We start from the raw sequence: 21330 nt of genomic DNA on the forward strand, positions 1-21330 counted from the left end.
GTAGAAGGTGTTAGACAACTGGGCGACTGGATTAGCTTAAAAGGCGATACGACGACGACGTGATGAGTCGGTCGAGAAAACTTGAACGCTGACGATGCCACGACCACAATAGCGTCACGTCCACGGCCAAGTGCCGTCTCGATCTTTTGCAGCGGGAACAAAGCAGCCCGTGGCATTCGATGCTATCAGCGCCGTCTAATAGGCGTGCTAAACGTTTTGCACATGTTCGGTGAGTGCAGCGTAATTAAAACTGTGTGGGCGTAGCACCACTGCATCGCGCTTGTCTTCTGCTACGCCGAGTGTTCATGGCTGACAAACAAAGCATTAGGCTTTCGAAAACGTATATCGTGGCGTCTGAAAGAAGCCATCGTGGTACACCGATTTGTTTTCCTGGTGCAGACTACCATAAAGAATTTGTTTGTAAAGAGTTGAGAAATCTGAGGGCACACGTAAGCTTCGTACCTGTTGTATACAAGTAACTCTTGTATAGAATAATATAATTGGTTACGCCCGAACAATGTTTCACAAGTATCCCGAAGGCTGCAGCTATAAAGGTTGTAATTGTGCGCAGATTATTCAGTCAAAAATGAACGAAATGAAAAAAGGGGATGGGGCTTCAGCCCCCCCGAAATTTTTTCGCGCTGTCCATGCACAGCCTACCAAAGCAACCTCCGGCGTCGGAAATCATTCTGGATTTTGTCTAGAATGGTACTTTTCCCGCTGGAAGAGACATTTCACCGCGAACATTGCAAACTCGGGCTGGATTTCGTGGCAATGCTCATGCACCTGGAGTCACATAACGCAAGGAGCCCCATCCGAGCACCAAATTTCAAGGGCGTTTTGATGGCGAACGAACTCACCGCGGCAAGTCGCGGAGGGCGCGGAATCTACGGAGCACATGGATGTCAATTCCGAAACTTTATGCGTATAAATTCTCATAAACTTCTGATGCGAAAGGTGCATTGAGATTTCCAAAGTTGGGCTTCAGATTTTCAATTGCGGGACATTGTGGGTTTAATGTAGTTAGAAACATTTGACGCCAAAGATGCATTGACTTTTCTAATGTCTTACATCGGAACATACAACGAGACAAGCCTAATCAACACACTATCAGGAAAAATAAACGAATAAAGAACCAATCAGTAAATCCCTCAATCAAGTTGGCAAAGCACGCAGCGAGGTCCGATGAGACGAAGTGTTGTGGTGGTTCGTTCGTGCCGTCATGTCACATAAAAATATATCAACATTTTTTTTTCACCCACACCAAAACATCCATTTCGAGACACTATAGCCAGCCAAAGTAACTACGTTCCTATTTATTTTTTTCTACTTTGATTTTAAGGGGGGAGCGGGTGGAATGGGTGAGCCGACGATGGTGGCTAAGTCTTGTGTGCGCAAAGGAGAAAAGTGGGGAGCAAGCGCGCCACCTTCCGTCGCGCGCGATACATCGGGGAGACTGGATGGAATGGGGGTGGGATCTAGGATTCTGTGAATCTGTGATTGCGCAACATGTTCAATTGCGTTGTCTGACGCATTACATACAATGACTTTTTCTTAGATAGGTAGATTTATTGGATACTTATGCGCATACTTATATATCTTGTTGCCATGTTTTGTGTATACGTGCAGCGAACTTTGTTTCTAGTGACACTTTCTTGCCCTTTATGAAGCTGTATCTTCGCATTTGTATATATATTCAATTGTATCTTTGCATTTATAATGTACGAGGGCGATTGAAATGAAAGTTAGCCTAGCCACCCCGCGCAATAATGGTTCGATTCATTATCTGCGAGGCATGCGTGTAGCACACAGGCATCTATCATTTACGAAAGTGACACGCAGGTGTGGGGATGAATGTTCTTTAATGCTCTTTTACACTGGGTTGAACATGGTTGCGTGACGTAATGGATGCTCCAGAAGTTCAGCAGCGTGGTGCCATGAGGCTTTTGACAGCTGAAGGTGTTTCCCAAAAAGAAATTAGTCGCCGTATGGCTGCCGTGTTCGTTGAACATTTCATTTGATTGGCCACTGTGAAGCGTTGGAGTGAACGGTTCAAAGAAAGACGTGAAAGTTGCAAAGACGATACAAGACTGGGCCAAAGCCATCGTGCAATCACCCCCAACGAAATTCCAAAGCTTGATGATCTGATGAGACAAGAACGGATCATAAGCACCGATGAACTGGCAGAGCGTGTGGACATCAGTCACGGTTCGGTTCACGCCATAATTCATGAACATCTCGGTTATCGGCTTTTGTGTGCGCAGTGGATACCCAATATTTTGAACCACCGCCAGAAGGCGGAGAAGATCGGCGCTACCTTGACTCATCTGATGCGGTATCATAATGAGGGTGACGACTTATTGTCTGCAACTGTAATCCGGGGCAAACCTTGGTGCCACTACTACGAACCTGAAAAACGACCGCAAAGCTTACAGTGGAAACATTCTAATTCACCACCCCCAGAGAACGCAAAGCCGCCATTACCACCGGAAATGTGTTGTTGAGTTTTTGTTTTTTGATTGTCAGGGGCCATTACTGATAGAATTTGCTAAGTCTTGAGAGACTATCAATTATTTCCGATATTGTGAAACGACAGATCGACTGCGAATCTCAATCAGCAACAAACGACGTGGAAAATTGACGAATGGGGTCATCTTGTTCCACTACGATGCCTGTCCCAACGTCGCTGATGTGGTTCATATAAAAATGGCAAAGTTCAAGTGGGAAACGCTGCAACATCCGCCACACAGCTCACACCTGTCGCCTTGCGACTTCCACGTGTTGGGGCAGCTGCAAAAACAGCTCAAGGGTACCAGATTCGTGTCCGACTATGACGTGAAAGAGTCAGTTGCAGGCTATTTGAAGCAGCAACCCAAGGAACTTTATGAGACGGGAATCACGCAACTCGCTAGTCAATGGAAGAAGTGTCTAAATGCTCGTGAAGACTATACTTTTAAATAAATACCCCGTTTGTCATGTATTCCCACTGGCTCATTTCCATTTGACTCGTACCCGTATATTTTGTAGAACTCCCGCTTTTTATACGTGCTGTGTGTTGCGACTATAATATTGATGCAATTACTCACGGCACACGACCGGACACGTGACTGCTCCGGCGTAATACATTCGAACAAATGACAGCGTCATTGAGATTTTCCACTGGCCGTTTCATACGTACAAGAATGTGAACAAGGTTATTGAATGACAAAGTTTCATTAACACATTTGTCATCAACTTGTTCATTTCATGGCCTTTCCATTTTTCATATCAGCGGCATGGTACTGCTTTGCTGGTTTGAAATTGATATAGTCTTAAAGTTCGTGTGATATTTTCTTTACTTATTAAATAGACAAAAACATGGAAGCATTGATATAAGGTATCTTGCGCACAATTTTTGGCAGGTATACGAGTCTACTCTGTTATGAAAAAATGCATATTTTAATTCTTCAGACAGTGTGCAGCGTTCAAGAATTCGCTTGCAGCATCTTTGGCAATGACAATGCAGTTATTATTCGTGTATTTGAAAACTTGACAAATTGCTTAAGAGGAAGCTTTAGCTCGGGCCTAACTCCGACGTGGCCCATTCAAATACATGTAAAACGCAGAAACACTTTTCTGAGAACTCTTCGATCGTCTTTCTTGAAATCTGTTGCACTTGAGTGAGAAAGCTAAATTCTAGTATCTGTTGGAAGCGGAATTACGATTTAGGGTCTGAATGTTGTTTAAATATCTTGAAAAATTCGAAACTTCGAAAAGAATAGAAGCACGAGGTTTAAAGCTAATAGCTCTGCATCAAGAACAGATATCGCGGTTTCGTAAACAGCATCTATTATAACAGTCAAAGCGGACAAATTTGATATGTCAATTACGTGAACTGGTTACGTTGTGTACAAGGGTTCTGCAAACGCCGTATTTCCATAATACTAAATGTTTTGAGATTCATGTGTAACATAACAATTTTGTCCGCTGTAGATGTACTATTCGATACATTTCATGGAATTGCGATATTATTTTTCATTGTTGAATTACAGAGTGTTAAACTTGATTGTTTCTTTTTCTGAAAATTTGTGATTTTTTCCAAAATTCAATAAAGAACGGACAACCTAAATGAAAAAATCGAACTAAAAGTGAGCAGAATTTAAATTTTTATTTTAGATGCAACAAACTTGGTCAAATTTGGTGTAGTGGTTGCCGAGAAAAACGTATTTTCATGTATCTAGATGAGCACCCGAGCTTAAGCTTCTTAAGGAGGAGGCCGAGCTGCAATGTCAGCCCCCTCCGAAAGAAATTTCTGGCTACGCCACTGTACCAACTGTAGGCCGAAAGCCTCTCCAATCGATGGAAAAACAACCCTTGCGTTGCGACAGCTGACGCTAGCGCACAGGCAGGACGAAGGCCCCTAAAGTTGTGTACATCGGCGACTAGTCGTATGCATGGCGTCTTCTAGCCACCCTGCGGTCTCTGTAATGCTCGCAGTCCCTATCGCACACAGGGTGCGATCGGTAGCGTTGGTGAGAAATGCGGTTTTCTCGATAAACTGGGTTCGTACAAGAGCTCTTCTTGAATTCATTTCTGGCTCGACCGGACACGTCTGATGTTCCGGCCCAGAAATAAGAAAGGTAGTGGAACATGAAGGTTTCAGAGCACGTTTTTTTTTTGTGAGGACCTTCTGGTCAACCTAAATTACATGTAATTTCTTCGATGTCACTTCCCTTTTATTGCCTTTACAAAAACTGCACAGTCCCAGTAATTAATGAATACGCGTTCCTCAAGACAACATTGATAGAAAGTATGACTTACGCTGCCCCACCTGGAAAGAACAAAAAAGGAAGTTACTTTCACGTTCAGCAAATTTTTTGGGCAAGAAGCACCGAGGCGAAGTCAGACTATGAACATTCGCTTTCGGGAGCTATTTCTAACAACGTGAACTTCTAATGCCAACACAACACTTCATACGGTCGCAAGCGCACAAGATTATATATTATTTTTATTTCCAAATACTGTTGGCCGTCTTGGCCGTAACAGGGTGGGTACAGCTGGTTTGCACATAGCGTAAAAAAATGAAAACACTTTACAAACGTAACTTGGACATGAAGCAATGAATGTTGGAAATACAATGCAAAACAAATAATGAAATACAAAAAACAATAGTTTGGCTACGAAATACATGTTTCTAACATTGTGACAGTGATATTGGAAGCAGCATGAAAGAAAGACTATTGTATGTATTTCTAGAATAGTGTGACAATGTTTGCATGGCACTACTAAGATTAAAATTCATAAAAGGTTTTTAACGTGTTCCTCAAAGATTTCAATGCTACTCGACTGCAAAACAGACGCTGGCAAACTATTCCATTTCTTAATCGTTCGCGGAAAAAATGAGTAAGCGTACATGTCCAGATATGCTTTTGGAATGGTGAACATGCAATGATTGCTTGATCTGACGTTTCTAGCCTGCCTGGGAGCAAGATAGGAGTGGTTTCAATATTGAAGTGGCCTTTCGACAACAAAAAAAAGAAATTTAAGTCTAGCTAACTTCCGCCGTTGAGCCAGTGGAGGCAAATCAAGCAACCGAAGCATTTCGGAAACAGAGTCAGTACGATAATACCGGGAAAGAATGAACCTTGCAGATTTTCTCTGTGTCTTCTCAATGCGGTTTATAATTCCGGATTGAAACGGATCCCAAATGACACTGGCATACTCTAACGTTGGTCTAATGTAAGTTAAATGTGTAAGTAGTTTGACGGGTGTCGTTGCTAGTTTTAATTTTCGACGAAGGAACCATATCTTTTTTTCTGCAGCTCCACAAATTCTGTCTATGTGTGATTTCCAACTTAAGTCTTTCGAAATTGTTAAACCTAGGTATTTTATCGTTTCAGCTTCGGTAAGAATTGTTGAGTTCATCTCATATTTACACTCAATAACACGCTTTGTTTTGTTTGCAACTCTGAGCATGACTGATTTAGATTCGGTAATTTTCATTTTATTTTTTGCGGCCCAGACTTCTACAGCTTTAAGGGCTTGACTAAGTGACGCCTGATCGCTTTGGTTATTGATTTCACGATATAATAAACAATCGTCTGCAAATAACCGGATGGTTATGTCGTTACTTATGTTATGAGCAATATCATTTATGTAAACTAGAAAAAGAAGTGGTCCTAAAACGGATCCCTGTGGAACGCCTGAGGTTATTTTTAATTGGTTAGATTTTGAACGTATTGTGTCCGATCTGTAAGATATGAGCGGATCCACATGACAACATCATAATTTATATTCATTTCCATCAGTTTTTTAATTAATTCATTATGTACAACCAGGTCGAAAGCCTTCGAGTAATCTAAATGTATAGCGTCGACCTGCTTTCTATTGTTCAAGGAAGCTGAAAAATCGTTGATCGTTTCTATCAACTGTCTGACAGTCGAAAGGTGCTGTCTAAACCCGTGCTGGTTGGGAAAAAAAGCTTTCTTGTCTTCAAGGTAGGTGTAGATTGACTTTGAAACTATGTGTTCAAGTAGCTTGCAGCATACACACGTGAGTGAAATTGGCCGATAGTTTCCAATATGTTGCCTTTCACCAGACTTGTGAACCGGAACCACTTTTGCGACCAGCCAATCATCTGGGACCCGTTTTTGTTTCAGCGAAGAACTAAAAATGATCTCTAGATAGTGAGCTACCCATTCCGCATATCTGAGCAGCAAGGTATATATATATATATATATATATATATATATATATATATATATATATATATATATATATATATATATATATATATATATATGGCGGGGGCGCAGGTGGAAAGATTTTCCTCATTCATGTTTGCACACAATCACAAATCGGACAATTTTTTGCGTACTAGCACACCTTGGCGTCAGGAAATCTTTGTGTTATTACACTAAACAATTTATACGCTCTCATGCGTGAATTGAATATAACACGATCAAAAACTCACCAGTGTCATGCACTGCTGTAGTCCGTTTTAAGGTGCCCCATTCAAGCAGTACACCTTTATGTATCGCTTATGCTTGCAACACAGCGATGATAATTTTTGCTATCGCCTGATGAGTAATCATTATCAGCATAGTTAAACCCGATCACCAGGCAATAGACTAGCTGCAAAACGTGACGCCACTAATATTTGGCGGCGCTTCTATCGCGTACCGTGCTGGAAAAATAAAGACAAACTACAGACAAATAATAAGCACGATCAAACTTTCAAAGGTTACTTAGCAACAATTGTTTCTGGAAGTGAAACAAAATTGACTCGCATTTCCGGCCCTGAGAAAGTGGATGTCCAGAGAAGCTGTTGAAAACTACTGCTACAACTGATGAGGGGGATGCACAGTACCCTATTGCTTTAGAGTACTGGCAGTAATGGTAGTTTGGATCAAGGGTTGTAACGGGAGTAACAGTAAATTTGACAGCGCGGCATTGCACATAGCGGTGCTATAACGATATTAGTTGCTTCGCTGGTTCGTTTCTATATGCAAGTCTAGGATAGTAACTCCGTACGTCGTAAGCAGCCACCGCCGCAGGATCTTCCGCAACAGCAATCTTTAACAGGAAACGTATGCGTGCAGCGCTACGTGCTTCCTATAATTATCAGTGACGCCTTAACATCAATGATGTGGTTCCGATGCTTGTTTTGTGCTCGTTCTTTATTGAAATGTATGCTGTTGTGTATGTGGTATGCGTGAATCCAAGTAGTATACGTAATATTTTCGTCACTTTGCTGAGTGCTTAAGGCATCTGCCTTACGCGGGTACGAGCCACTGCTCCTTATGCTTCCCTGCCGCCGAGATCGGCCAACATGCTTGACAACGGACTCGGACGAAAGCAGTCGTACATGCACACTTGAAGTGCCTGTAACTATGCATGCTTTGGTGGATTGTGTGAAAGTTTACTGCTACATTTAGGACAAAGCTTTAGCTAGTGGCTCAACTTCGGTGTATCTATTCATATTCGTGTAAAGCAATGAAATATTCTCATTAAGATTCCCAGGTGAGAAATCAATAGAATTTGTTTCACTTGGGAAATTGCAGTTTCGCAATAAAGGGGAAGCATTGACTGTGATAGCAAATTAGTAGGTAGCTTTACGCGGAAAGGTTGGTAGCTTTATGAGCCGTATAATCAGCTGTACACATTCGTTCACTAACTAAATTAACAAGCGCGGTTCGACGCGCACACAGGCAAACATGGACACACCTCACTCGACCAATGCGTACACTCGCTGCCCGAACAATCTCGTGAGGAAAAGCAGCAGATGCCGCCAGCAAATTCACTGTCGTTCTTCATCTCGCTTGAACGCGAACCAGATGCGCGAAAACGTCACGTGCTCGAAGCAATCAGCCAGATCGGGTGAGTACAGTCTCCGAACCTACCGCACATGTCCACGAAAGGATGCGCGCACCCGCGCTTAGCCATGCGGGCACATACGGACCCACTCGCGGAGTTCAAGCATAGACGCGCGCTGCCGTGTCTCCCTCATAGTGCAAGAACACCTCCTCGTTCCCGCCCCCTGCCCTCCCCCCCCCCTCCTTTCGCGTGCGAAAAGTATGCGCAATCTGCCCGCCTGCAGATTACCCACAGTTGAAATTTGCAGCGCTTCAATGTTACGAGGTAATTGGATGTATTCTTTGTTCGTTGTGTGGCTTTTCGCTCACTGGTTAATGATCTCAGCCAGCCACGTTTCTTTGTGCCATCATCGTTTGCTTAAGTGAGGCGCGGAAATGACTAAAGGTTGTCAAAGGTGTCTGAGTTTACGCAATTCTTTCGTATATTGTGAAGGAACACCTTGGACAAACTACATGTGTTAAGGAACGGAAAACAAAATACGGTCGGTACTTACCGCTCGCAGTAGACACCTCTGAAAGAAAGAAAAATACGAACGCCAATTGCGAAGACAGCAGGACGTAACAATCGGTGCAAAGTATTTTCACGTTAAATTAACAGTGGAGACGACTCTGTTGGGCGCGCTACACTGCGATGTATCCTAGCTCTAACACCAGCAGTTTCCAGAGTTTCCTTGAAGTTTACCGTCTAAGACACTGTGGCGACCAAGTTAGGTGGTGTCGTCTATTCGCTGGGAGGGACCACGCAACTAGCGACAGAAAAGGTTAGAGTGCCAGGTGGAAGTTTAAATAAGAAACAAGACGATAGCCATGTCGATTAGAAAGCAAACGGGGTTAGCGGATACTGCAGTCGAGATCAAGAGTAGCGAAAAAATGGAGCTGGCCTGGTCATGCAATGCATTCGGTGGATAAGCGGTCTTCTATTAGAGTTACATCATGGGTGCTAAGGGAAAGGAAGTGCAGCTGAGGACGATAAACACTTAGGCTGCGTGATTAAATCAGCAAATTAGCCGGCGAGGGATGCTGTCAGTTTTTGTAAGACAAGATCGCAGGGAGAGGCCTTTATCCTATAGTTAGTACAATAGGTTGATGAAGATACTGATAGCGATAATGAATTTTCAAGAATATTTATTTCACTAGAGAGAGTGAAAATGAGTAGTACAGCTCATCAAATGTGCATCAATAAGGGCTATCACGGATCATCCAGTACTTGCATAGGTCCTAAGGTCACGTGCAGGGCCGTTGAGCCAAGAGTTATCACCAATACAACAACAAAAAAAGCCTGAATGGGCCGAGACGTAAGCATATCTTAGGGATGTGACGAAAAATGAGCGATTATATCGCCTCATTTTAGCCACAGTGAAGCACGACGCATTGTCGAAAGTGAGAGACACATTTAGCTCTTTTCGGATCAAAATTCTGCCAGCACCTTCCCCCCCCCCCCCGCAAAAAAAAGTATGAAGTAACCCTCAAGCAGAACGATAGCGGCGAGCAAATTCAGTTTTCGTTGAAAATGTGGTCTTCGGGTCAAGAACATTGGCTTTCGTGCGTCACTCATCAAAGGTTCCAGCGTAATCGGCGGTGCCCGCCTGCCTTCCGAAAGGTGCTGCCCTATTCGTGTCGGGCGTGCAATATGATTAATCAACGTGCGGTGAGAACATACACAACTGATAGAATCAATGATAGCATCCGATGAACTTCCCAATAATTCAGTAATGTGGAAAGTAGGGCGAGTTGCTGATTAATCATGATATCTGGGTGGCGAAGCAGCGCACTGGCAAGCAGAAGGCGAAGACACACAAGAATACATGACACTCGTTGCGTTCGGGACTACTTTGCCAGCACGTCTTGCACTGCGAGATAACACAAAGCCGTTATCGGGCGAAATGGAGTCCCGGAATAGACTTCTGGGCTTTCAAGTGCCAAAACCACGATTTGCTTGTGAGGCACGCCGCAGTAGAAGACTGGGGATTGATTATGACAACGTGAACATGCCCCCAATGTAATGGACACAGACGTTTTTGAATTTCGCCCCCGTCAAGATGTGGCTACCGCATCCGCGATTTCATACTGTGAGCAGTCACTAAAAAAAAAAAAGACCAAGTGCAAATGTCGGTATGACATCACTAGGTTTCAAAGCGTTTCCTATAAGAAAACTGAAGCTTTTGATTTCTGTTGCCAAATTTCGTATGACAAGTGCCAGACCTGTCGGCGTGCAACTGTTTCCTGCTTTCTGAACGATATATATATATATATATATATATATGTATAGATCAGCCGCTGCGATTCTTGTAAATATCCTGTAAATATTCGTCTGACTATTTTTAACCCCGTAACATTTTGGTAGAGGTTGCGAGATCATTATCCAGACGCATTTACGCAGCGGGCGTTCCTTGGCTGCATATACAATGCCAGCACAAGGCGAGGATGCTTCGGGCCCGTCGGCACCCACGCCCACCGTCATTCTAGCACAACCCCGCGACCCAGGAACCTTTTCTGGCACCGACGACACCGATGTTGAAGACTGGCTTCAACTATATGAACGGCTGAGCTCCAGCAACCACTTGGATGAGACCATCATGCTCGCTAATTTGATATTTTACCTCGCGGGCACGGCACGCGTCTGGTTTCAGACCCATGAAGAGGAACTTACCATTTGTAACAGAACATTTGTAAACAGAAGCTGAAAGATTTGTCTGGCAAGCCTGTTGGGCCTCAGCGCGCCGCCCAAAAAGACCTCGCTTCGCGTGTCCAGACGTGCCCTGAATCCTACCTCACGTACAACCAGGACGTGCTCGCTCTGCGCCGCAAAGTGGATACGAAGATGTCTGAACCTGATAAAGTTGCACACGTCATTAAGGTCATAGCAGATGATGCCTTCCACCTTCTTGTTTTCAAGAATTCTTCCACTGTGCAAGCCATTATTATGGAATGCCAGCGGTTTGAAGAAGCCAAGAGTCGCCGCATTGCCCAGCCATTTCCCCGCCTTCCCAACATGGCTGCTACGTCCACCTGCAAAGACCTCCGCCGTCCGCCCACGACTTTCCCGTGCCAATATGTGCCAAGGATGTTCGCAGCTTCTTGGGCCTTTGCTCCTACTTCCCTCCGTTTGTTAGAAATTTTGCGAACTTTGCGCGCCCTCTCACTCGGCTCCTCAAGAAAGATGCCGAATTCATTTGGGCTCCTGAGCAAGCTGGTGCTATCACCGAGCTCATTGGGTTGCTTACGTCCCCGCCCATTCTCGCTCACTTTGATGCGTCAGCTCCAAACTTTCGCTTATAATTCGTCTCGCCACGATACCGCCGGCTTCTCTCCATTCTTCCTCTTGTTTGGCCGCCACCCTACGCTACCTTTCGACGCCATTCTGCCTGCTAGCCTGAATTCCACGTCCGAGTACGCCCGTGAAGCCATACTCAAAGCTCAAGAAGCACCAAAAATAACATACAGCGCGAAGGAGAAGGACAGCGATAGACGACATACACAGCGCTTGTCGATATCCTTCGCGCTGTATGTTATTTTTGATCATGAATTACCAACTAGCCCAAGCAACCACCCTAGTTCAAGAAGCACGCCACATTGCCCGACATCGACTTGTGAAGTCGCAGGACAATCAGTGGCGCTTATATGACTCCCGCCATCGTGGCGCCCATTACACACCGGACCCCATGGTTCTTTGGTCGCCGTCGCGCCGCGTTCGCCTCTCGGAGAAGTTACCTTAACGCTACTCTGACCGTTACCGTGTCTTGCGGAAAGTAACTGACGTCACGTACAAAATCGCCCCTTTTCAGCCAACCGCGGCTCGGCATCGCTCCGACGTGATCCATGTCGCGCACCTTAAGTTGTATCACTCGCCCGCCTCCTAACCAGCACCGAGCCGGTGCTTCCGCCACCGGGGGTCATGTGACACGCCGACGAAGAAGATCTTGTCGGCTTGGTCGGAAGAAGACGACGCTGTGGACTTCACGCGCTGTTTACCATCTTGTCAGCCTCTACTGTTACTGTAAATATCCTGTAAATATACGTCTGACTGTTTTTAACCCCGTAACAATATATATATATATATATATATATATATATATATATATATATATATATATATATATATATATATATATATATATATCATAACAGTTGCACTTCAAGAAAGTTTGCGTGGTATCAAAGAACTCTTCATTTAAGGGAGGTCTTTATAAGAGTATTTAAAAGACCTCATACTAGAGGGGACAGTTCAATTTTACATCCTGAGTCCCCTCGCACCACCAAGAGACAGACGTCCTTCAGATTTTTCTTTTTCTTTCTTTTTTTTTTACTGTGAGTTCCAGCATAAGTGCTGCTGCACATGACTGCTATCTATTCTGATTTCGAGTGAGTGTGGCTTGGCCTCATTTCGATTACTGAGTGAATTACATGTATTTATGACCTTTTCATGCAAGCGCCAAAGTTTCATTCCCCAAGTTATGTTGTAAATAGTTAAAAAAGCATTTTATTTTCTGGAGCCCTTAGCATTGCTACTGGAATACAAGCAATAATGAGACACATTTAATTCACTGGCATTTCACACGCCGTTGGTTCCTTTCCCCGCGTGCTTGACATTGTGCCAAGAATGCTTTCGCTCGTAGGCGGCAGGCACACACTGGAACAAATCGCGCGAAATACCGGGACTGGCGATATCGCAGGCCCTCACTGTGACCCATGTTAAGAGCGGCGAGAGCAACATGCCCGTCCGAACACCGAAATGAAAACGCATCCCCCTTGGAACTGTTCACGTACGTCTTTCTGCTCGCAAAGTTATTTACAACCTAAAATTGCTATAAACGTATTTCGATGTCAAGGTCCTGCGCCGCAGTTGGTTTAATAGATTTGTGATTCCACTCACATAGCTGACGAAAAAAATCGGTCATTGAATGACGTCATGAAATTATTCACTTTTTATTAAAGCGACCAGTTAGGGCTCTTGCTTTGCTACAAAATTCGTAGCGCGGCATTTATGACTTTGCACTTGTCAATGAACACGTTGGCGTCCGGCGTTACTCACGTTAAATCTCGCGGGAATTAAAGCTTCACAAAAATGGTCGTATGGCAATGAGGCCCTAGGTGCATGGCCCGTTTCAAATTTTCCGACCAAATCAACACCAAACCAAACCATTCATCCATAAATCAGGTTTCTGGATGGATAGTTTGAGTTACTATCACTCACGTTGCTATAATTTACAATGTTATGGTTGAAAGCGCAACTTTCGTATTCTCGTGTCGCACTAAAAAGCGTGCCGGTGCAGGACAATGGTCAATCGAGATATTATGTTCAATCAATGTTCAATCAATCAATCAATGTTCAATCAATGTTCAATGTTCAATCGAGATAGTACAGTGACTCACTGTCGTGTAAAAGTTGCGATTGCTGCATCGGCATGTGTGTTTTACTTACCCGACTGCGACACCTCGGACATCATTGATTCCTCCCCTAGAAAAGAAAGAGAACCAAGAAACCGGTCAATGGATATGCGCGGTTTAACAGGTTGCAAAGTTCTTTAAGACAATCAGTATTTTCAATACTTTAGCGAAGGTTGAAAACAGGTATTAAAGACGGGGTTGCAGTGGCGTAGCTAGGTCGTCTGGCACCCGGGGCCCATAGGTCTTCTGTCACCCCCCCTCCCCGGAAGTAGCCGGCGGAAAGAGGGGTGTCTTCAGACGTATCTGACACCCCCCCCCCCCCCGTCACTGGCCCCTTGCAACCGGGGCCCACGGCCCCCCGGCCCCCCCTGTTGCTACGCCACTGCGGGGTTGTCAAATTATTATTATTATTATTATTATTATTATTATTATTATTATTATTATTATTATTATTATTATTATTATGGGAAAATGATTAGTCAAATCTACCTAAAGGGCCAGCACATTTTAAACCTCATATCTTCTTCCAACCACACTGCAGGCAGATAACATCAAATTAGGAAAAAAAGACATTTTATTCTCAACGTGAGCATAAACGAATTTCACATTATAGTTTCAGATCACTGTTTTTTACAACTAAAAACCATGCTTGAAATACATACCGTTAGCAATTGTCCTTGCGCACGAAAATACAGCCAATGGTCAGCTGGTCTTAAAGATACTTAAAAACCTGTCGCGTTATATGCGTTATATACCTGTCGAATATTTGATTTTATAATAGAAGTTACAGGGCGTTCGCCGGGTATCATTCGAAGGCAAGTAATTTCTAAGAAGGGTATAATATTAGCAAAGTAATAGCGATAAAGTGAAATTTCGAGAACCCATAGTGCCTAAGGCGGCGCTACCTTGACCTTCACTATAGGAACCCAATTAAAGCACCGTCTGCAATTAAAGGGGAGAGATATACGGAAATTGGGGCAGGTGAAGTTGAGAGTCTATCGCCATGTGGGTAGGGATTGCATGTCAGCTTGGCTTGTAGGCTTCGCGAAGTGCCGCCATTCACCTTCCCCTTTTTTTTCTTTTTTTCTTTTTTGGCTGTTTGCATCCCTTAGCATCTGTTCCCACTTTGCGGTATATCAGTATGTATCGGCTATTTTATGTATAGCTAAGTCCGCTCCTAACCTCTGCCCTCCCTACATGGGTCACTGGTTAATCGACGGTCAAATGGGCAGAGCACGGCCACGCTGTCCTGGGGGAGCCCGGCTCAAAACCGACTATTGTACCAGTTTGGTTCGCTGGGTATGCGTCCCTGGATATATGCCGCGTTTCACAATAGTTATTATATGAAGCATATTTTGGGCTATTACGAAGTAGCAATCAGATGTATTACTAATACCCTTGAAGTTGAAAACCAGCTATAAGTTATGAATGCACCACCAGCGTCCCCGCCAACGTGGGGGAAAACACTGCCACAACGAACCCGGACGCCCGGGTTGCGAGACGAGCAGGCTTCCCCAATGTCGAGGCGGCTCCGCGTTTGTAATAATAATAATAATAATATTTGGGGTTTTACGTGCCAAAACCACTTTCTGATTATGAGGCACGCCGTAGTGGAGGACTCCGGAAATTTTTGACCACCTGGGGTTCTTTAACGTGCACCTAAATCTAAGCACACGGGTGTTTTCGCATTTCGCCCCCATCGAAATGCGGCCGCCGTGGCCGGGATTCGATCCCGCGACCTCCGCGTTTGTGGCTTGCTAAAGGTGCGCCTAGTGCGTGCGTGATTTCACACGTCACGTCGCAGCGATCTCGCTCGCTAAAGGTGGGGCCTAGTGCTTGCGTCACTGGGAACGTGCGACGCAGACAATGCGGAGGAAGTGACGTCATGTCATGACTGTATAAAGTGAGCTCGTTCATGACGTTCCTAGCTGCATAAACGGTATAGTGCTTTCGCATTCCACCACGTAAGCAGTCGTGTCTGTGTCGAATTTTACGCGCGAGCGTAACTGGCCAGCTCTTAAAATCGGCGGTGTTTGAGGCCACGAAGCATTCTATACGGCATTAAGGTGTTCTTCTATCACAAAAGTTGATTATCATTTGTCTTAGATTCTATACAATGTCATTCCTCAGAATTTTGAGAATGGCAGCCAACGAATAAATGTCATGAAACAAAACTGCGACAGCACATGCCTTCTGTATTAAATCTTCTCAGACGGAGATATTAAAAGTGCGAAAAAATAACGAAAGATAGACCGACGCAAGACGCCGAGCTTCTACCCGAAAGCTCGCCTTCATGCACAGCGTTCGCCACCAGCCGTTCCCGGTTTACATTACGTTTACTTAAGCGACTCCTCACGCCAGCCTTTCGACAGCGAGTGTCCGCAGTCAATGCGTGTGAAGCATTCATGTTTGCCTGTGCCCTCTGACACCATGCTAGGTAATTAAAATATTAAGCGAATGTTTAGAACGGGGCGTTCTACTCCGGTGGCTGTTGCGTATGGCGCGGCAGAGCGAGCCTTGTCTTGAATAAGATCGGCGATGTGCACAGTGTAGGCGTCTAGGCGCACCGAGGCTCCATAGCGTCATGGGCGCTATTGCATCCATACACTTGCGCGTCAGCCGCGTCACGAAGTGAAGCATTACTGTAATTTTTATTACCGCTGTGTTCTGCTTTACTTTTATAAAGATGCCGAACCCTTGTAACGCCCCCTCAAGGATGATGTAACCTTTATTTAGGGTCCAGAGCAATCTCACGCTTTCCACGAACTTCAAAAATTATGGCAGACACCACCGATCCATGGACTGTTTAACAGAGAAGCAGACACACAAGTATACACTGATTATAGCAGCGTTGGTCTAGAAGACATGCTCGTGTAATTTCGAGCAGTTGTCGAGCGTGTTACTGAGCCTCACTTTGCACTATGGTGAGAAAAGTTTTCGACAACTGAAAAAGAGTGTCCGGCCTTCGTGTAGGCTATAAAGAAGTTCCGGCCAAACTTGTACGGACGCCCCTTCCGAATCGTCTGATACCACCACACTCTCTGCTGGCTGGATAATTTCACGTATCATTCTAGCTGCCTCGCAAGATGAGGCCTTCAGTTACAGGAACCTGATGGAACAATTGTTCACAAGTCCGGCCAGAAACACACCGACGCTAGCTGTCTTTCCCGTGCCCGCATCGAAAAACCACTTCAGCAGATACTGAGGAGAAATGGGGGCTTCCTTTCTGAGCTTACATCTTGTAACCTTGTTGCACAGCAATCCAACAATCGAGGGCTGAAAACACTGATTGAGTATCACAAAGGACCACCCGAACCCATTGCATCAGTTCGCGCGTCACTTGTCACCTTTTTTTCTTCGTAACAACGTTCTCTATGCTGGAAACTTCCATCCTACAGAGAACATGTAGCAGCTCTTTGTCCCTGGTACACTTCGTGAATACATTTTACGTGCATGCCACAACGAACCATCTTTCGGACCACCTTGGTTTCAAGCATACTTTCGCGAGGATCAAGCAGAAGTACTACTGGTGAAAACTTAAACCATCAAGCACTGCGTCAGTACTTGCCACGACTGCAAGCGCCACAAGGCTCCACCCATGAAACCAGCTGATGTTCTCCAGCCCGTATGTCCCGCTCATTTACCCTTTGAATAAGTCGCGAATGATTTACTAGGCCCGTTTCCCAAGTCAACTGCTGATAACCGCTGGATTGTTCTAGCCACCGATTACTTGACACGGTACTGCGAAACCCAAGCCGTTGAGAACGCTGCAACTTCCAATGTGGCCAACTACTTCATAAAAACATCGGGCTCCGCCATAGTGCCCCAGCTGTAGTCATCACAGATCGCTGTTCATCGGTCACAGCATAGCTGCTGCGAGAAATCCTACAGCTCAATCAAGCCCCATACCGTACAGCAACTGCGTATCACCCGCAAACCAATGGTTTAACTGAGTGACTCAACAAAATGATTGCAGATTTGATTTCCGTGTGCGCCGCCACTGATCACAAAAAGTGGGACAAAGCGTTTCCACGTGTCACATTCGCCTGTAATACTGCGCTCAAGGAAACCACTGGCTTTAACCCGATTCGTCTGGTATGCGTCCACGAAGTCACAATGCTGGATAGGATACCTCTTCCCACAGCGTCTATTGCGACCACGCCAAATACAAGCTCCTTTCTTCAGAGTGCTGAAGAGACACGGCGGATTGCGCGGTTCCATATCTTGTTTCAGCAAAGCAATGATGATCCCCTATACTACAGCCGCCACACAGCCGTAACGTAAAATGCAGGTGATCTTGTCGGGGCATGGGCTCCTATTCGTCAAAGCGAACACTCCGAAAAATTACTGCGCTGTTACTTTCGACCTTAGAGATTTCGGCACCGCCTTAGAATAGTTTGCCACGAAGTTCCCTCAGCTTAAACTTGGCATCGTACCCGTAGATCGCTTAACTCTGACGTCGTTCACGTCGTCGCGTTGAAGCCTTATCACTTGCGTCGACTGAAGTCTTCAAACATTGTGGTATTCTGCAAGCAATTGGGATCTTTTTTTTCTTGTTTTTGTTTATTTGTTTACTGCTTGATGCTTTACACGCAACAGAACTTTCCTGGCTTAGTTCATTCCCATCCTTATGCGCCGGGGCATCGAGGCCATGCCGTTTTTGTCGGGAGGGGATAATATCACGCTCTTTTTTGCGACTCTATATAGATGACGAGGACGAAGAATTATTGGCTGCTTCTGTTGAATAGTAGACCGCCGTTCGCTCCTATCTGATTGGTCTGTCGTTTCCTCTCGCGGCAGTACAGATTATTACGACGGGTTTTCTCACGGTAGTCAGTGCCTAATGGAAAAGAAGCACATCAGTGGCATGAAACAGCCCGAGAGTTTATATTAAATTATGGAGCTTTACGTGCTCAAACAATATATGATTATGAGGCACGCCGAATTGGAGGACTCCGGAAATTTCTACCACCTGGGCTTCTTTAATGTGCAGCTAAATCTAAGTGGACGGGTGTTTTCGCCTTTCGCCCCATCTAAATGCGGCCGCCGTCGCCGGGATTCGATCCCGCGACCTCGTGTTAGCAGCCCAACACCAGAGTGACTAAGCAACCAAGGCGGGTAGCCTGAAAGTAGGCGTAAAATGGCTTACTTTATGAGCGACACATACGCAATGTCACATTCCCATGACCCAAGTTGGGCCGACGCTTGCTTTCAAAAACGTTTCGCTGAACATAAAGCTGGCCGATCATGTAACCCTTAGACCATGGACCACCCAGTGACCCAAGTATGCGGGAAAACGCTTAAACAAACAGACAGGCCAATAGGCAGCCCCCGGAAAGTGAATGAAGTACCGTAAGAATGCTAATCGCTTTAAAATGCTAATTGTTCACCACTTGGCCAAAACATTCGCAGAAGAATTAACACTCATGGCCGGAAGCCTCGGTGCATAAGCGTAATCGATAGGCGTTGCTCTTTAATTAGCACATGTATAGAATTGGCGCCGTTCTGCGGCAGTAATGCTTGCGCCGGAATAGCGCATGCAATATAAAAATGATGAAGTCGCGGAATGTAGACCACACTTACCCATGGTTGCAGCTGGCCGAGATGAACCGCTTGCTGCTTGGCCTTCTTCTTTTGTCAAGGCCTGGCACCTGCTGGGACATAAATGATGATTGCTTGGGAAATGACTCAAACCCACTGCGGGGCATAGGTAAAGGATGACTGCCGATTTGATTTCCATGTGCGCCGCAATGGATCACAAAAAGTGGGATAAAGCGCTTCCACGTGTCACATTCGGCTGTAATACTGCGCTCCAAGAAATTACTCGCTTTAACCCTTTTCCTCAATACAAAATAAGGCGGGCATAAGCCAAACAAACTTATCCTTAGCAGTGCTCAATCTTGTAAAAAAGGAACAGAAGGAAATTTTTAAAAAATTGTGCAGAAACTCCACTGGTCTGCGCATGCGTAAGCACTGTGCAACTTGCTCATCTCCACGCAGACCGGTGTCATTATCAGCGTTATGGAGCTTCATACGACCAGCATAAACCCTTATCAACCCTCATCGGCCTTTCGCTCATGACTTTCAATAGCAAACATGATAAGGCAGGTTTGATAAAGATAGAGTTTATTACGGCACTCGAACCCACAACCATTAATGTTAAGGTGAAGTTAATTAGTCACAGGTAATTTAGATAAAGCTTATTAAGGGACTCGAATCATCGACCTTTAGTGGGAATTGAACCCACGATAATCGGGGGTAGTTAAGGTAAATAAGGTTAATGACAGCGTTTTTCCCTTATCTCTTTTTTTTCCTTCTCGTTTTCCACCTGCCCTGCTGCTGCCGTTTTAAACGGAACCTGGCGCCAGTCAAGCTACTTTTCCGCAGCTTTTTTCCCCTTGTTTTTCCGCCACAACCATGTACCTCCTTGCTTGTGGAAACAAATAAATGAAATGAAATGAAATAATTTAGCGAAGCTCTTGCAAGAACCTCACTACGTTTGTGGAAGGACATTTGCAATGCTTTATTCTTGATTCGGATGTTTCTTTCTTTTTCTAGTTTGTTCTTTAGTGAACGTATGTTATTCTGTGTGGGTGGATGGAATCAAATTTATTTTAAATCCGGCAAAGTTTGACGACACGGGCTCAGGTCTCCCATGAGGGGACTTCATGGCCTTGCCTATTCGCCGCCTCTGGGGCCTGCTGGACAGCCAAATCATGCGTCTTGAACTTGGAGCTGCGCAGAGCGGCGGCACATTTCGACGCAAGAGCCTCCGAAGCTACTGCCATTGTAGCTGATGTAACACGACAGTCCCCCAACATCTGTCAGAGCATCGCTGTATTTTTCTGACGTAATTTGCAAAGAGCACTCAGGTATTGTGCGGGGAAAATGTGCCGCAATCGCACCGGACTGGGGAAGGTTTGTGTCTTCAGTTGTCGTCAGACGACTGCCTGGCGACGTTTCAGTTTGGGGTGAGGTGGGGAAGTAACCGCCTGCTTAGCTGGTAGTGCTTGGTGATGTCATTGTACCTGACCAAGCTTTCTCGAGTGTTTTGAACCAGGAGTTCCGAACTCGAAGAGGCGGTCTCCGAATCTGAGCGGCGTGTCAGTTCTCGCGCAAAGCGGTGTGCTACCCCGTTCAAGTTAGGGGGGCCCTCATCGGTCGGAGCGGCCACGTGCGCTGAAAACCATATGATCGCGGTGCTATGGAAGAGCTGTACACGAACTTTCCTTAAAATCTGGAGAGCTTCGGGGGAAATGCACCCCCGCGCGTAGTGGTGAACTGCGAATTGTTAGTCTCTAAAAACTACCTAGCAGAGGGATGGTGGTAAGCGCAAGCGTAATCGCTACCTTTTCCGCTGCTTCGGGGTATTCCGCTGCGCCACTACACTTGTAAGCCGGGAGTTAACGTCTACGGCTACCACCATGAACCGGCGTTCTCGTGTTTATTCTGTGGCGTCCACGAAGCGTGTAGCCCTCTTTCCAACCAAGGAGCGCCGCAGCGCCTTGGCACGGGCCCGGCATCGGCGCCGATAATATTCGGGGTGCATGTTTCGAGGGATAGGGGCGACAATCACCGTGTTGCTGAG

General features: G+C 45.3%; 1 protein-coding gene across 1 annotated transcript in view; it reads right to left on the reverse strand.

Moving 5' to 3' along the window:
- The window catches only part of LOC142588835 (uncharacterized), a 54120-nt gene extending 34670 nt beyond the window's left edge, over window positions 1–19450 (reverse strand). The window contains exons 1-3 of the mRNA XM_075700655.1: window positions 19326–19450; window positions 13777–13812; window positions 8849–8866 (exon numbers count right to left, since the gene is read on the reverse strand). Of these exons, the coding sequence (XP_075556770.1) occupies window positions 8849–8866; window positions 13777–13812; window positions 19326–19450 (179 nt within the window). The remainder of the gene's footprint in view (window positions 1–8848; window positions 8867–13776; window positions 13813–19325) is intronic.
- Between the last annotated feature and the right edge of the window lie 1880 nt (window positions 19451–21330).

The sequence above is a fragment of the Dermacentor variabilis genome, chromosome 7 (assembly GCF_050947875.1).
Source record: "Dermacentor variabilis isolate Ectoservices chromosome 7, ASM5094787v1, whole genome shotgun sequence".
In the NCBI taxonomy this organism is placed as follows: domain Eukaryota; kingdom Metazoa; phylum Arthropoda; class Arachnida; order Ixodida; family Ixodidae; genus Dermacentor; species Dermacentor variabilis.